This window comes from Micromesistius poutassou (assembly GCF_964030765.1).
Source record: "Micromesistius poutassou genome assembly, chromosome: 1".
NCBI classification, from domain to species: Eukaryota; Metazoa; Chordata; class Actinopteri; order Gadiformes; family Gadidae; genus Micromesistius; species Micromesistius poutassou.
In genome coordinates this window covers 7,812,935-7,831,088 of record NC_140271.1, presented here as the reverse complement: position 1 = coordinate 7,831,088, position 18,154 = coordinate 7,812,935, and the positions used below count along the sequence as shown (strand labels likewise).

The 18,154-nt window shown below is 41.6% G+C and overlaps 1 protein-coding gene across 1 annotated transcript in view; it reads right to left on the bottom strand.

The window, feature by feature from the left end:
* Nucleotides 1-18,154, bottom strand: part of prkcab (protein kinase C, alpha, b) — a gene marked incomplete at both ends in the record, with an annotated part of 102,092 nt that overhangs the window by 64,533 nt on the left and 19,405 nt on the right. Inside the window, one exon of the mRNA XM_084488855.1 lies at nt 5,304-5,386. Coding sequence (XP_084344981.1) covers nt 5,304-5,386 — 83 coding nt within the window. The remainder of the gene's footprint in view (nt 1-5,303; nt 5,387-18,154) is intronic.

Below are 18,154 nucleotides of genomic sequence, written 5' to 3'. Positions count from 1 at the left end.
CTCTACATAACATAACATTACATTACATGTATTGAGCAGAAATTAACAATGAAGATATAACCCAAAAAGTGAAAGAATCATTTGAGATTATATATATAATTCACCAAATCTCTACTTTGAAGCTGCTCCGAGACTCCAACACAGATGGCTTTGAAGACAGTAACAGACAGTCACAGCAACACAATTCTTACTGCAGCAAGTGGTCCATAAAACAATGTTAGATCAGCCAGCAAGAGAAACAAAAACCTAAAACATATTATTTATTATTTCACAAAGAGGGCTCGCTTTGTGTGTGTGTATGTGTGTCTCCCCGGTGACTAAGCTTTGATGTGTATTGAACCAGGTTGTGAAAATCCACTTCTACTTTATTTGTTCTGTTCTATGAGTCACCTTCATTCACTGATTCCAGTCAGAGAGTGACCCTCGGGCGTTAATACTTCACTGTACACCACCCATGACTCATATGAAGGGATGATTGGAAAGACCATAGGGATGGTGGGAGAGGGAGAGGGAGGGGGGAAGAAGAGCAAGAGAGGCAAGGAGAGGAAGAGAGTGAAGGGGAGAGGGGGATGGAGAGGGAGGGGATGGAGAGAGGGAGGGTGTGAGGAGGAGAGGGACACTACAGACACTTGTCACAGATATGCTAATGCTGATATCTTTCTGTTATGGATTATATGTATCTGCTGGACAGATTGATGTGTGTATGTGTGCGTGCGTGCGTGCATGTGTGTGCGTGTGTGTGTGTGCTGGTGTGCATGCATGCATGTTCAGACAAATGTACAGAGTACAGATAGGTACAGATAGGTAGTTAAGAAGACAGATAGACAGATAGATGTATTGGAGGATAAGATAGGTTGAGAGAATGATAGATAGATAGGTCGATAAGGCAGGCATTTTTACAGCTGGTCAGTAGAAATATTTTATATGCGCTATTATGACACTATGCCGGACCCAGGCTGAGTGACAAGGAGGAAGGCCAGGAAAAGGAAGAGGAGGAGGAGGAAGAGAATGAGCAGGAGGATAAAGAAGAGGAGGAGGAGGAGGACGAGGACGAGGACGGGGTGCAGGGTTGCTGCTGGTGAGTCACTCATTTTGAGGTCATTTGCACCACAGGAACCATCTGCTCCCACCCACAGCCAACTGGAGAGCGGCTTTGGGTCGTTTCTTCGCGGTCGTCTGCAATAAAAGGAACACGGACGCACAAGCCCTGTCCTTTAGCATTGCGCTATCGCCAGCTCAAATGGCACTCTGGATTTGGGCTGAATTTTTTCGAGGCATTGATTGATGTAGGATGGTGGGATTTGTGAATATAAATAAATAAAACTTTTGGGATGGAAAAAAAATCTATCTATAAAGCACTGCAATGTATAATTTATATTTTTCATTAAATCCCCCTAGTGCGCCCCCATCCCAGTGTGTCAGAGAGCCAATATGTCGAAGCACAACTACATTTTTTGATCAAAAGATCAAGGGAAATATATTGAAAACTGTGTGTTCTGTTTGCGCACAATTGCGTGTGTGTGTGGGGATTGAGAAAAATGAATCCCTGCTATTAATTAAGGGATTCATTGACTGTACTGGAGGAGGCAGATGGCACGAGACTGATTTAATGTGTAAAACCACTACTACTCCTAATATGAGACAAACGTCACCAATAAACCCAATGAGCATTAATCCACTCTACCCCTCTACATCTGGACAGATTTAAAGCTGTGTAATTAAACTTCCTGTCTTAGATTTAAATGGTACTTTGAGCTTATAACCCATGGAAGGCAACACATAAATAATGTTTTTCATCTAAGAAATGTTTGATTCCATGCAGAGACAGAGAGAGGTATGAGAGAGGGAGAAACAAGGAGAGAGAGAGAGAGAGAGAGAGAGAGAGAGAGAGAGAGAGAGAGAGAGAGAGAGAGAAGAGAGAGAGAGAGAGAGAGAGAGAGAGAGAGAAGGGAGGGAGAAAGAGAGAGGGAGTACATCCTAATGAAGAAGAAGGAGCTGGAAGAGGAGAAACGGACAGGTACATTGTTATTGATACCGGGAAATACAGAAGGAAGAGAGAGGAGAGTAGTAGCAGTGGCAGTAGCAGCAGGAGGATCTTCTCCTGCTGCACTGAAGTGCTTCCAGTGAGCATGTTACATCAACACAGATCCCACACTGGTACTGAGATAACTAAAGGCACAACAATGCTCCACTGTACACAAGCCTGGCAACCGTGTTGTTGATGTTTTGTCTCACTTTGGACAAATGTTGCACTGGGTCTTATTCACGTATTCTTATTATGTGGCTTTTAAACGTGTATTCATAATATTGTTTGTGGTCATTCTTATTTCATGTCCGAGGCTAATTAAGTACAGCTTCTACGTTACTTCACATGGATCCCAGTTTGTTTATTTTTATCTCTTTATATAGCAAGTCGGCTTGTGAGCAAGTGCTTCTGTAGAAACTCGATACATGTGTGAAAGATTGTACAATATCAATATAGCTGGTGTACAAGACTAAAAATATGATATTGAAAAAAAGAAAAACTACAATAAAATGTAGGAATGCTGCCTGGACGTCAGCGGCTTTAGGATCCACTCAGAGTCCAACAACTGAAGACACAGAGCTTCCATATAATGAGAGTATGCCTACTTTCACTTTTGATGGAAAGTAGTTTTGATGAAGTTGAACTGCAGGACTAGCCCTATTCACCCGAACAGAAACCACACAGTTGTGGGGGACGGGTCTCCATAAAAGGAAAAAACATTGCAACCTGTTTTATTCGTGCTTATCAATTACCAACCAATTACTATAAGTAGGTAAAGGTTTTTGGTATCTTTGTCCTGAAATAGCCGCTAAATATGTTTGTTATTAAAACCCTTCTAAAACGATGAATGCTTTTAGCAACCTCATTACCTCATATATACAGTATATAGCCGTTGTGGGAGCACCAAGATGAAAAACTAAGGGAGAACCCTACAAAATGTATTTAATATTATTATTATTACCAGTTAGTTTGTATTAAGTCTTGGTTGGGCTTGCTTAATCTCACACTGAATGGCAGGTGTGAAAGTCCTACCAAATTATTTGAATAATGTTTTAATACCAGACTATAAAACAAATGAAGGATAATGTCATCCCATGTTTGGCCATGTGGTTGTTATTATATCCCTGGGGTATTCAGGGGAAATAATGTAACTTTCTATTTGCGGCTCGCAAACATGCCTAGGCGTTACAAAAAAGTAGGCCTAGCGTTTTGACATTGACAGATTCTGGGAATCATATGCAGCAGATCTGACGCCAAATAGATAAGGTTGAGGTTGATTATAGACAACTGCACAACCATGTGAGTGAAGAGTCAGAGGAAAAAGAGTGGGTAATGTCCAAAAAGAATTAAGATAAGAATTGGTACCAGGAAGGACATATGAGTAGGTTGTGTGATGGTCAGAGCATGGTACATCAATTGCAACTCCGTAAAGAAAAGGGTTTTTGAAATAGGGGTAGACTTAGTAAGTTTTAAGTTTAGTTATAAACAAGCAGTTTCGAGAAGGAAGTCAAATCAGCTCAATCTAGTATTGTGCCTTGTCTCTGAATCTCACAGAACAGCTACAGAAAGTAGATTGTGTTCCTTACAGTTTGCCACATGTGTCTTTGGCTGGCAAAAAGTGTTGACCTTGGAATCATTAGGCAGCTTTAGGGGATGGTTAAAGATCTAGCACTAAGGGAAGATGGAAGTCAATTCCCTCCCTGTAAGGTGCAGTAGCTGCTGAGACCTTCTGCACATGCACAACCAGTGTTTTGATTCCATATTACAGCCAGGCATTGTAGTTCCGTGTTCTGACTCTCCATGCAATACACCAATTTTACCAGCAGTGAGACCGTAGAAGACGCAGGGATTTGCTCAGGATCTGAGTGGTTAATAATGCAGTTCAACAAGCGTGCTTGTATTGTCTGAACCATGTGTTTTGTCTACCCTGCTGACTCCTTTCAATTTAGATTTTTAGCACCTTGTGAACCACAATCACAACATTGGCTGTGCACAATGCTGCCCTGCCGAGGGATATGCTAGGGTATGTCCTAAAATGGGTTGTTGTAATGCTAACATATTGTAATGATAATTGACTTTAGATTCAAAACCTCCTTAAGTGTCCCCATGTACACATAGATGCTATGAAAAAGATGAAAAAGCACTGCTAATGGACATCCTGTGGAGATCACAAAAAAAACATGATCAAATCTACAGAATCTTTTAAATAAAGTAATAAAAAAAACCCTGATGTATCCAGGCATATCTCTGTAAAATGTAGCATCATCACAGCAAAATACCACAAACTGAGAGCACAGAGAAGGTGTTTTTCCTCTGGCGAGTTGTGTGCTGGTAACCTCTGACTCCAGAAGACAGAAGATGGTTGCAAAACGATGTTTCAGCACCATGATCCTGTCTCAAGTCAATACCCTACGAAAACTCATTTCCACTGTGTCCAACGTGGGTCGTGATCCATGTTTAGAGGTTGTCTTGATATCTTGTACTTCAGATAGTGAGTTGAAGACTTCATAAAGAAACGCACATCTTATTGATATAGATAGATTCCTTCCTGAATCAGACGCTTGACTGTGGTGGAAAATATTGATTTGTAAAATGTGAATTAGGTTCATATGTTGTCTTGGTGAACATCCTATGAGTTGCCATTGTCTTTGTCATAGTATGTCATCTCGGTGATGTTGAAGTTTAAGGCTTTATTGTTGAATGCATGCCGACACCCCATGTTGGCAGGCCAACCAAATGTGATGTTTAAAAGACCACCCTGAATCACAGTTAGTACAACTTAAGAATGTAAAACACCATATGTCTGTGTGTGGGTGTGTTGGGGGATTGGTCTACACTGAAAAGAGTATTACATGATTGAATTGATATTGTGTATGTGTGTGTGTGTGTGTGTGTGTATGTGTGTGTGTGTGTGTGTGTGTGTGTGTGTGTGTGTGTGTGTGTGTGTGTGTTGGTGGTGGGGGGGGAGGGGGGGGGCATGTGTTGTGTGCACACCACAAAAAGTATCAATGTACAAGGCAGTGGGTTTAGTGTGACACCAACATGTATTGTTTGCATAAGAATAATTGTTGACGTGTACAGCGTATATGGGTCTAAGCTTGTTTATGGGGCCCTTAACACTTAGACTCTAAGTGTTAGGTTTTCATGTAAACTTGTTTATGTATGTTTACGTATTGATGTTGCACATGAGTGTACATGTTTGGAGATACATGGCTTGATTCCCAGAGAAGATGAAGAGAATAGAAGAAAAGAGTGGGTAAGAGTTCAGAAGACTTACGTCTGTGTCTGGCCCCTTGTCGGCTCCTGGGCAGGAGAAGGTGACAAACTCGTGGCAGCGTTTGTGAACCACAAAACAGCACACTGAGGGAGAGAGAGAAAGAGAGAGACAGAGAGTGACATTTAATTAAAGTGAGTAACTTGACCTGATCTTATGTTATGCAAACATGTCTCATTGTTAATCAGACATGTCATTTAACAGTTCATGTATAACATATACAACTCAAACTAGTAGATCTAGCTATCGTTTAGTGACAACCTCATGACAATCTATTTTGTGATCTCAGTACACAAACCACAGCCAGCTCACTTAAGTACAACATTTCTGTTTCACGTGCACGTGTTTAGTAAAAGCCCTTCTCTGGATGTTTGTAAAGGACATCACAACTCCCTCTTGAAAAGGCTCAAATTGTCTCACCAGTCATTGTGTCAGTCATTGTTATTCTTAAATGTTTAACGTATTGTTAACCCACTACCCAATCACTGCTGTCACTGCGGGCATTTACTTTCCAACCTTTGGGTACCAGAATAAACACTTGTACACACATATAATATATATTGATTCTATTTATATGATATGACTACACATCTACAAAAGAAAAAGCACGATTGGTGACAGATTACATGAGTAATACAGTATGCTGAACCTTCTGTCGAGGAGTGATTAAGAATAAATCGGCAATGTTCTCCTGATGGCTTCACCTTCTTAAATCGATCAAGGGCCAGATTTCAGTGAACAGCTGGCGGTTGGAAACGTGATCAACACCAGAAGTGGCGAGAGGGAGATGACGTCCGACCCACAGCTGACTAATCCTAATTGTGATTAATCACTGTTTTTAATCCCTGTATCTTCAATCCTCCCCATGAGAACGCTCTCTCTCCTTCTCACTCTCTCTCCCTCTCCGTCATCATTATGTTAATAATGTATGTCCTTTCTCCATTCTCTACATTGGGAACCATTACTGCCATTATCATTATCTGATGCATAATGGCCTCTCACCTATAGCCTTAATCCTAATCTTGCTCTAATACTAGTTACATCAGATCGCTGTGTGTGTCTGTCTGCGTGCGTGCATGTATGTGTATTTGTGTGTGTGTGTGTGTGTGTGTGTGTGTGTGTGTGTGTGTGCGTGTGGTTGTGTATGTGTGTTTGCTCGCATGTGTTTTCCTGTGTGTGTGTGTGTGTGTGTGTGTGATGTTTCAGAGATGGATATCTCCAAGTCAGGATGTAGCACTGAGCAGTGTGAACTGAACTCCTCTCGCTCACTCACAATGGTAAACGTGTTGGATTTGATGTGTGTGCTTTAACAAAAAAGGCTCAGCAATATTTGACCCCAGTGATGATTGACCTCTGATAAAGAATTGCAGACAGCTCTATTTGTCTATGCCATCTAGAAGCAGGTATTTACACACGGATAATAATAATAATAATACATTTAATTTGAAGGATCCTTTCTCGGCACTCAAGGACACAGTACAAAGATACACAAAAGTCATTAAAAAGAAACAACAATAATATGAAAAATAAAAAAAACACAATATTAAGAGACATAGCAATTGGCATCAGATCGAATAGGCATTTTTAAACAGATGTGTTTTGAGTTGTGATTTAAAATCGGGGAATGCATCAACGTTTCTGTGTTAGAGTGGAAATGAATTCCCAGAGACGGGGAGCAGAGCGACTGAATGTCCCTTGGTGGTGAGACGAGCGGAGGGGACAGACAGGTGTATGGAGGAAGAGGATCTGAGGGAGTGGGAACATGGAGGAGGTTGGATAGACTTGGGGGGTATCAATAATATTAGCATGTTTTGCATACAGAAGAAATGTTTTGTTTAGGCCCACATACTTGAATATATATTAATGTTAATGATGTTAATGATGAGTTAATGATGATTAGGGAGTGAGTGACTGTTTCACATCAAGTTCACTAGCATGAAAAAACAACAGAAAGGATCATGAAAATAACACAAAATAATGTTCAGTTGGTCTCTCGTAAATAGATTGGATGCCTTATGTTGCATACTTAACTGTTCTTTTACATCTCGAGAAAGATATCATCTACAAACTCTCCATATAACAATGTCTGGATATTTGGCAGGTACTTCATCAAATAAAGTATATTTTTGTTTCAGTGCTACTAGGATTAAGGGTTAGACTGGATACCAACAAACCGCCTGAAGTGACGCATAAGAACATGACATTGTGATGTTTTAGCTAAAATGATGATGTCCACAATATGTGTTCTGCTATCATACTTAGATATTATATATATATATATATATATATTATATATTGCAATTAGCAGCCAGAGACGGAATTCCCTTGAGAAATAATTATTGTTTTCCTTGACAAGGATATTGCAAACAAAATCCTTATTTTGCTACAATTAATTTGTTAACACAACACAAAACTACACTTAGTTGGTTTGTTTTGCTCCGAGCAAGAGGATGACGCATGGGTGTAAAAAAAAGCAAAACAGCCTGTATAGAGTGAGCTTCCACACAAGCCAGTATTTCAATGACCTGTTAGTTTTCCTCCCTCTGACTAAGCTAGAATTAGCAAGTATGCTTATATCTCTCTTCATGTTTCATCCACAGAGCCCACCAACAGTATGTGAATGACTGATCCAATGACGTCCAAACCCTCTCCCTCTCTAGCACTCTCTCTCTCTCTCTCTGTTTTCTCTGTGTTAACCACTTAGCACTGACCTCCTAGCAGCTCCCTAACACGTGTCTGCCCATGTTGAGCAGACTTAGTTCAGAGGTGAGAGAGGGTCAGTGAGGCACAGCAGTGGGTGTTTGCGTGTATGTGTGTGAGTGTGTGTGTGTGTGTGTGTGTGTGCGTGATGCCTGAGTGTGTGTGCTTGCCTTGTGTGTGTGTGTGTGTGTGTGTGTGTGTGTGAGAGAGAGTGTATGTGTGTGTGTGTGTGTGTGTGTGTGTGTGTGTGTGTGTGTGTGTGTGTGTGAGAGATGGTCACGCAAGCCACAAAGAAAGAGAAGGACTGCGATCTTCCTTGGCTAATATTGATTGCTTATAATTCTAACACACACACACACACACACACACACATACACATCTGTTCAGGTAGTGCACCTGCGTAACGTTACTGCATGTGTGTGCAGGTTGGTGCACTTGTGTACAGGTAGAGCATGTGTGTACAGGTAGTGCCTGTGTGTGTACAGGCTAGTGCACGTACAGGTAGTGCACTAATGTGCAGGTTGAGCAGTAGTGGGAGGGCTGTCTGGAGCAGCAGGGATGGATGTCTAGAGTGTTCAGATGATTCATTACCGCTGGCTCTGTCTGACTGACACCACACTGAGAAGAAAGAGCTTAGCTAGCACAAAGAAGCTCCAGTGTGTTCTCCTTTCTAGGTGTGTATGTGTGTGGGGGTTTGTGTGTGTGTGTGTATGTGTGTTTGTGTGAAGGCTATGTTTGTGTATGTGTGCGTGCATGTGTGTGTTTTAGTGTGCACTGTTCCATATAGTACAGCATGTCTTTGACGTCTTTAATAACAGACTTTTATTTGATGTGTGTGTGTGTGTGTGTGTGTTACGTGTGTGACCATACACATATGGATGCCTAGCCAAAGTTAAATAATGCCTGGAAGCCTTTCCACACACATACACACACTCACTCACGCACACACAGACACACACACACACACACACACAAACACGCACCCATGCAAGCACACACACCCTCTCCCTCTATCTCTCCGATGTCCTCCTGGAGGTGTGGATGTTGAGCTGTATAATCTGGCCGGTTGCTAATCACCCCTCCATTGTTAATGGGATTAATGTGAGGGTGATTGTACCCCCCAGAGAGACTTGTGGCGTGGATAAGGCTACGGGTGACTCCCTCCAACCAACTACACACACACACACATGCACACACACACACACACACACACACACAGAAACACACACAAGCATCCAGCCAGAGAACTGAATTTCCTCCAGTTACAGGTTGGATTTCAACGCTTTTTCCCGCTCCTCTTGAGGATTTACAGTACAATGGCGGAGGATAACATTACCTTTGTCACAGTGAATTATTCAGTGCCCTGCTGGTCGTACATTTGTTCTAGAAAATAAGGCAATATAATGAGGTTTGCAGCTTGTGTTTAGTTGCGTTTGATGGTAGCGACTGCTTGATACAAACTTGTTGGTGAGATGAGTGAGATGAGTTGAGTTGATGAGAAATGTTTACGCATGATGGGGGGGGGGGGGAGAGGAGAGGAAGAGAGGACGAGGAGGAGGGGGATGAGATGGGAGGGTAGAGGATAAGAATAGATAATATTAGAGGGGAAGAGAGGTAAGGGGAGATGATAGTAGGGGAGAGGAGGGGAAAAGAGTGAAAGCTACATTGTCTTCTTGGCTATATTTAGTCATGATTTTGTCGAATTCAGCATTATGGTTCCATGTCTCCTTTTTTAGATTTTTATCACCTGCCCAATTTTTATTTTATTTTTATATTGATAACATACATCCACATACATGTGGATGTATGTTTTTTTCATGTAATTTTCAGTAAAATGGACTTTGTGATTGCTCACGCAACACGCAAGCAGTCAAAATGGAGATACTCTATACCAGGGGTGGGGAACCTTTTTGACATCAAGGGCCGTATCAATTTTTGTAACTTGTTTCAGCACTTTTATTAGGGCTATAAAAATAACTCACTCACCACATAACTTGCATGCGCAACGTTTTCTCTCTCTAAATTTGGTCTGTTGAAAGCTGCTTGTTGGGCACCCAAACTTTGCTTAAGTGTGTTTATTTTGTCATTGCGTAACTGTCCCTGCAATTCACTTAGCCTAGCATATTTAGTACTGTAATGACGTTCCAGGTTGGTCTTTTTCATTACAGCGAGCGATTCTCCACACACAAGGCAAACTGGCCTGCCCTTTACTTCAACAAATAAGTAATCATCAGTCCATTTTTCTTGGAAAACACGACATTCATTATCAACCATGTAATTTATGCTTCTATAACTACATTGTGGGCTAGGCTATATGCTTTGTTAACATTTTATTTAATAAAAAATATATATATTATACATTTTTTATTTTTTTCTGCCCGCAGGCTGTACGTTCCCCACCCCTGCTCTATACAATCATTTTATTGACTTCATTGAGTTACTGGGCCCTATTTAGATGGTCTAAAATGCAAGTGTTTTAGCACAAAATGGAAGTAGCTTTGTGGGCGGTTCTATGCTGATGTTGCTATTATGACAGGCGATAAATGACTCTTGCGCCCGACGCAAATCTAAAATGGGTTGGTCTGAAACCTGTAGGTGTGTTTTGGGCATAACGTGCAATAAACCAATGAGAGTTCCATCTCCCATCCCCTTTAAGAGCCAGCGCATTTGACTTGACGAGTTGATATTTTGACAGCGCGTTTGCAGTCTCCACTGACACAGAAGCATGACCACATGAATTTCAAACTTTAAATGGCTCAGTTTATGGCCAAATAATATGCCTAATTCACACATGGAATAGCGTTTTCTTCTCCAACTTCAGAAACACTGAGTCGTCATGTAAATTGCGGCAAAGACAACTAAACACATATATGATATGCGGACACGGTCCTGTGGCCGCAACTGTGGGTCTATTTAATGATATGCGGCAATACATTAACAAATATTGTTTGTTACCAGTATTGTATACATTATCATTATTGACTTGTGTTCATAATATGTATGTGTTCCCCTGTTTATATATGCTACTTCGCCATGGACTGTATTATGCGTTATGTTTAGTTTGCGTGTGTTTAAACAGATGGGTGCACACACACGCGCACGCCAAGCATCAGCCGCATTCATTCATTCTTTTAAAGATCCCATGGCATGCTACTTTATGAATGCTTTTATATAGCTGTTAGTCAGCCCCTAATACAGTACTTGAAGACGTTCAAGAAATTCAGCCTTGGTGCAGAATTACAGCCACTACGGGCCAGTCCCACAATGAGCTTTCCACAAACGTGCCGTTTTTTGGAGGCGGGTCAAGGTGGACGGTGGGGGTGTGGCCCTGAGCAGCTTGCGGCCACGGTACCATGCGCTAGTGTTTACAGCGGATGTATCGCAATGGTGAGGCACACACAGCTTTTGCCCATGTTCTGTAAATATTCTAGATCACTCCGGGTGCTCCGGCGGGAGCTCTATAACTAAATAATATTACATTATACATAGATAGATATCAATATTATATAATATATTATCACGGCCGAAAGCTGTGTGTGCCTCCAGACTATCCAGACTACAGACGCTATCCGCTAGATTTTTTCAGTCAGTGGCGCAATTGCAGTGGTGCAATTTTTAGATTGGTAAAATAGCATCAAGTATCATTTAAGCCGGAACACGCCTCTACTTTTCGGCGACAAGCCTCTCCAGGCGCAAGTGTAGTGGCGCCTGTTTACTGCGGGGGAAAATCAGCTTTGAGCCGGGTGCAAACTAGCAACGATACATGCGCCGGTGTAGAAAATCAATTGCGCTGGGTGCAAGATAGGGCCCATTGTGTCTATGGTTTACAAGACCAGCAACCACGTCAGCCGGTAAGCAAATACTCTCGGGAATTCTTACTGAGATGGGACAATCCGAATTGGGGGGATATCTTTGTGGACCCGCTTGTTTCCCCTTGCTTACTCATGGGAGACTTCAATCATTGCAGACTGAGCAAGAGTCTAAACTTTTATCAGTATGTCACTTGTCCAACAAGGGAAAATAAGACACTAGATCTGTGTTATGGCTCAATAAAAGAGGGCATACAAAGCATCCCCCCTGCCTCTGCTTGGTTCCACTGACCATAGTTCTATCAACCTGGTCCCCCTGTACAAACCATTACTGAAGAGGGAAAAAGCAAAGACTAGAGAGACTAGGGTTTGGAATGAAGAGTCTGTGTCCAAAGTACAAGGATGTTTTGAATGCACTGATTGGACAGTTTTTATAGACTCTGTCCTAAATATTGATGTACTGACTGACACTGTGTAGCACCTTTTGCGAGGACAGTGTGGTTCCCAAAAAATATGTTAAAGTGTACCCAAATGACAATCCTTGGGTAACTTCATCCTTGAGACGTGGGCTGCTAAAGAAACACAATGCCTTTAGTAAGGGTGTTGAAAGTGAAAAAAATTAGGTGTTTAAGGAGGTGAGAACAGATATCAAGAGGGCTAAAATACAATATAGAAATAAGATAGAGGAATGGGAGGTAGCAAAACATATGACAGGCCAGCACAAAAAAGAAAATAAGCCTATCCACGAGAGTAAAAGTGACTTATCAGAAGCACTAAATTCCTTTCATTCTTGTTTTGTTATTCATAATTTTACAGACGAAATTCACAAATTAGCGGAAGGACCAGAGCTGTCTGAACTAACCAGAGCTAGTGAGTGGAGCTGAGCAGTACGAATATCCCGCTCCTCCCACAGGTGGCTGTTTACTCGGCTGCTCCTCCGCTGAAATTCACGTCAGGTCGCGCCGCTCAATTTCGCTCCCCGCTCCACGCTCGCATCAATTTAAAAGAGGGAGAAATAATCGACAAATTTTTACCTTAAACAGAAAATACTAAAGAACTGAGAGCAACGGCAATATATTTCACTCATAGAACATTTATTTTAAAAGATAGACAAGTGCAACAATAAACAAGCTTGGCAACGTCAATCAGGCATGCCTCAGACTCGTGGTGTGAGCGGTATCGGAGCGAAATTGGAGCGGAACAGAGCGGCCGCTCCGGCTTCTAAATTAAAAAGCGCTCCGCGCTCCAACGAAATTCCATCCGCACCACTCCTCGCTCGCTCGCACTCCGCTCCACTCAGCTCTGGAGCCAACCCTACTTTTATTTAATCATGATGATGTCAGGAACTTGTTTAAGAAAAATATGAGCAACGAGCAAAGAGTCCAGTTCTCTGCATTTTCACTAGGACCCTTTTCCTTCATCTTATTCTTCTCCATTTATTTCTTTATTTCTATCTCGTAATGTCTCCTGTGTCTCTATGTTGCGTATTTCCTCATCTGTCTCTATGCCGCTCTGACAACGTTGCCCCTGGCAACCGATAGCCGTGGATGCCATCATGGCGGACGGGCTCAAACCCCTCCCCTCCCCAAAAATCACGTGACTCCTCATTCTCAACGAGAGAGTGGTCGACTACACGTAAGGGATAATCACCGAGAGGCAGGGGCAGGGCAATAAACAGTTTGATATGCCCGGCTAGTGGACGGCTTATTATCAATGGCCAGAGAAAGAGATTTATTTTTGTATTTTTTTTTATTATTCTCAATGTATTACATGTTCATATTTGGATGTTTTTTCTATACATTGCACTTTTCAGTAATATTGAAAGCACTTATTGTTACACAGTTGACTGTTCTATTTCGAGGAAGAAATCACTTACATTGCGTAAAACCATACATACAGTATGTCTACAGTTTTTTTCCCTAATTTACACTACAAAGAGTAAATATATTTATTATTTATTTTTGGTACATTGCTTTACAAGCATCATTTATTTTTGCTTAGTTGTGACCTGTTGAGGTTCAATAAATATCAAGTTCCAAAAGATATATTGTGTAGTCTCACATTCCCACAGCAACGTTAAAATTGTTTAGATTTGTGCAGTGTGGATTTCTGTTTGTAATGTATTGAGTATTCATTTCATTATAATACTCAGATTTATCATAAATAATTGAACACACATGTTTTTTTAAGTTCTTTCGAAGAGGGATGGAGATGGGGTCCAAATTATTTGACACATCAGTATTTAAAAGTATTTATTTGAAAGTAACGCAATACTTTCTGGGAGTAAGTAATTAGTACTTTAACTAATTACTTTTTTAGAGTAACTTGCCCAACACTGAAAACTATTAACTGATTTTAAACTGGACAGTCTTTTTGTAGCCTGAATCATTTACTTTTTAACAAATAGATCACAGAGAGTAAGGGTTAATGGCTGTCATTGTCGTGGCAATTTCCTTTAACAGATATTGCGTCTAGGACAGATGAGATTTCTAAATGCAAAAAAGCATGCAATACTTGTAGACAATTAACCAAGGTTTAATGCATGCATACATTAGACTCTCTAGCACAGTGAGTCCAGACATACAGTTTGACAGTTATTTATACAGTTTCAGATCCTCCCCACATTGCAGATGTCAATAATCAAATCAAGTAATGTTTACCCAAGACACAGAGTTGCCTGTGTTCTCATCAAGCAGAAGAGTGCCTAAAAGGATATCTTCTCCCTTGCGACCGGTTTACCCAAGTACAAAGGTTAACATTATTGGTTGACTCTAAGGAAGGCAGGCCGGCTACCCATAGAAGAGGGTTTACATTTATTATTATTAATCCTTTGTTTTACCAGGGTAGTTACATTGAGACAGTAGTCTCTTTTACAAATGAGCCCTGGCCAAGAAAGACAGCACCTAGCTAAAAGACATAAAAACAAAGAAACAGATTTAGATGCCACCTGAGGAAGGTGGGACAGCTGACAAGAGCACAAGGGTAAACATTTTGATTGACTCTGAGGAGGAAGGTAGGACAGCTGACCAGAGCCCATGGGTTTACATTTTGACGACATCGCTCACTGGTGAGGTGGCTGAACCAAGCACAAAGGTCAATATGTAGACGACACTAGGAAAAAGCAGGATGGCAAGACAATACACAGAATGGAAAACAAAGCCTATATGACTAAAAGGTAGCAACATATGAATTTTTCCATCACAGTCATTCAGAGTGACGCCTCTCCTCCACTGGCTCTCCCCAGGGTTGTGTCCTGTCGCCGTTGCTGTACATCCTCTACACCAATGACTGTAGAAGCCAGCACAGGGATAGGCACATTCTTAAATTTTCTGGTGACACTGTCATTGTCAATCTAATCCATAAAAATTAATCTCAGCATGGGCCAGTGGTGGATGAGTTTGTCCAAAGGTGTGATGAGTCCTTCCTCATCCTTAATACAGCAAAGAAAAAGGGTATGGTCATTGACCTTTGAAGGAAACCAACCTGCTCACCACCACATACCTGCATTAAAGGGAATCATATTGAAGTCATTGACCTGTACAAGTACTTGGGAACAATAATTGACAGCAGACTGAAATTTGATGCTAATTCCGAGGCTGTCTGTAGGAAGGGACAGCAACGTTTATACTTCCTGAGGAAGTTCAACTCTATTCATTTGGAGAAGGTATTGATGTCTTTTATCTAATCTGTCCTCACCTCTTCTTTTATTGCCTGGTATGGCAGCATCAGTGTGAAGGACCAAAACCACATGAGTCATATTATGAAGGTAGCTGGCCAGTTGATAGGAACGCCATGGACTCCTCTGACATATATCTTCGAGGAACAGGTCGTCCGTAAAGCCAACTCAATTTAAGACTGTAAAAGCCACCCCCTTCACCAAAATTTTGAGGTTCTCCCCTCAGCCCGGAGACTCTTTTTGTAGATGCAATAGGACTAAAAACAAATTTTTACCTAGGGCAATATTGTTGTTAAATTTGCAACCTACTGAATTCCAGACTTGACTGTTGTGTGTTGTCTGTGTGTCTTATGTGTATTGGTCATTGTTGATGTCTTAATGTATTTCTTGTAAGCTTTTTATCTGTTAACCTGTCTGCAAACCAAGCTTCCCTTTGGGATAATAATAAATAAGAAATCTACTACATGCCAATAGGGGCCAAACAAGACTGTGTCAGGTTAACATTTTGATAGGGTTCGCGTGTAAACCAGAATGAGAAACTTTATCTGTTACTTGTTTAACGACCTGACCACTTCCATCTGCTTTTTTTCCCCAACAAACTTCAGGAGTAACATGACCTGGATAACAGTAGCTGTTATCGAGTACAATCGAGTACTGCTGTCATTATTCATATTAATGTGACCCATCTTTACTAATACACTGAAAACCCCAACAAGACTAATAAATATAGACATTCCAATAGTATCATGTACAACAAAAATTCATTATATTGACCTTTGAGTGACACCCTGCTGAGGCACTGTATAGAGGCTGTCAGCATATACAAGTGTTAGTGTTAGTGAGGGTATGAGAGTCATATTATGGGCTTAGTCTACTTCTCAAGGATACTGGTTCAAAGTTCCAAGGAACAACCGGTGTCAGGTGTCCTGTAAACAACGGAGAGCGGTTTCACCATCGGAGAAGGTCATGTTCAGCATTAAGGGTCCATATTGGTCTCGGAAACAGACTCTCCTTGCTTCGCTGTTTCATCATTTACGGATATCATTTGTCAACATTACTTTGACAGTCTTGTGGTCTAAAGACACCAAAAGTCCAACGTAGAGAGCAAATGGAAGCAGAACCTTTTTTTGCGTCCTTGTCCTTCACACATGTCAAAGATGGCAGGTGGAAGCGGAATAAAAAACACGCTCCCCACCGCAATGCATTTCAGCTCCAGCCGGTGTGTAAGGGCTCATTGATCAACATGGCAGCGGACTGAAAGCGGAAGCATTCCTACGATTGCATTCTACGCTTGAGCTTTGGTAGCTGCCACAGACATAAACAATAGCAGTAGCATTTTGTGTCTTCGCGATAAGAAGTTTTTTGTGTGAAGTATCGTGATTGTGGTTTTTTTTGTCCACATACTTTCACATACTCACATACGTACTGGAACATAAGTGTAAGATCAGTGCATGATGACTTGAATCATCCAAACCGGTATGGTCCTTTTTAAGCAATGCTTCAGCGTTTAACATTATTCATTATACATCAGGCGTCTACATTTCAACCATGTCCAGTCTGTGAGTCACACATCATTCACACATAATAAATACATATGAATAACAAGGTGAAATAAGCTCTTGGCATTTGCTTGACATTGCCTTTGAGATGGATAATGGGTGTTATGAAAAGCTAAAGCCAAGGACACGCATTATTCCCAGATGTGAGACGAGAAAGAAATGAACATGCAACGCAAGAGCACGTTGACGCCTGTGACAAGTGTGTTGACGCCTGTGAGGAATAATGTTGCACTAAAAACATACCCAAACATGTACCATGTCACAGCCGCTTACTAATTCAATCTAATTGGAGGGAGCTCAACACGGCGGTGGCGGTGAACGCGGACCATGTCAGGTTGTGTTCCAACATCAGATGTGCTGCCTGGCACAAACCTTTAGCTTCCTCCCACACAGCTGCACAGGCCTGACAGGCGATGGCAGAAATCACCATGCCACCCTGTCTCCTGAGCTCTGTGCCCGATTATGCATGTCTGCGCGCCTTGTCAACGAGGACACGTGATCGGCGGAGACGACTGTAATGTCGTGGAAATGTGAAAGTGGAAATGTAAAAGGGTGAAATGGCCCCTCCTCCTGCTACCACACACAGATTCAGGAGTAGTGGAATGTAAGAGTGAATCCATACTCCTTAAATAACACATTCAGCAGTTGTGAAATGAAAGGGTGAATCCTCACTCCTCCTATTACAACACATTCAGTAATAGGTAAATGTAAGGGTGAATCCCCACTCCTCCTGTTATAACACATTCAGAAATAGGTCGATGTAAGGGTGAATCCCCACTCCTCCTGTTATAACACATTGAGGACTAGTGAAATGTAAGGGTGAATCCCATACTTATCCTGTTCTAACACATACAGGAGGGGTGGCGTTCCATTGCCAAGCTGCAGCGTGACTCCCTTAGCTCTGAGCCTTCAAGCCACAATTTAAACCATCGTGACTAAGCATAGCACAGCATCGATAGGATTACTGCAGGAGAACGGTCAATTTCCTCATTTATATTCAGGCAATTTCTTTGTATTTATTCAAAATAGTACACACACACACACACACACATACACACACACACACACACTCACACACACACACACACACACACACACACACACCATGGA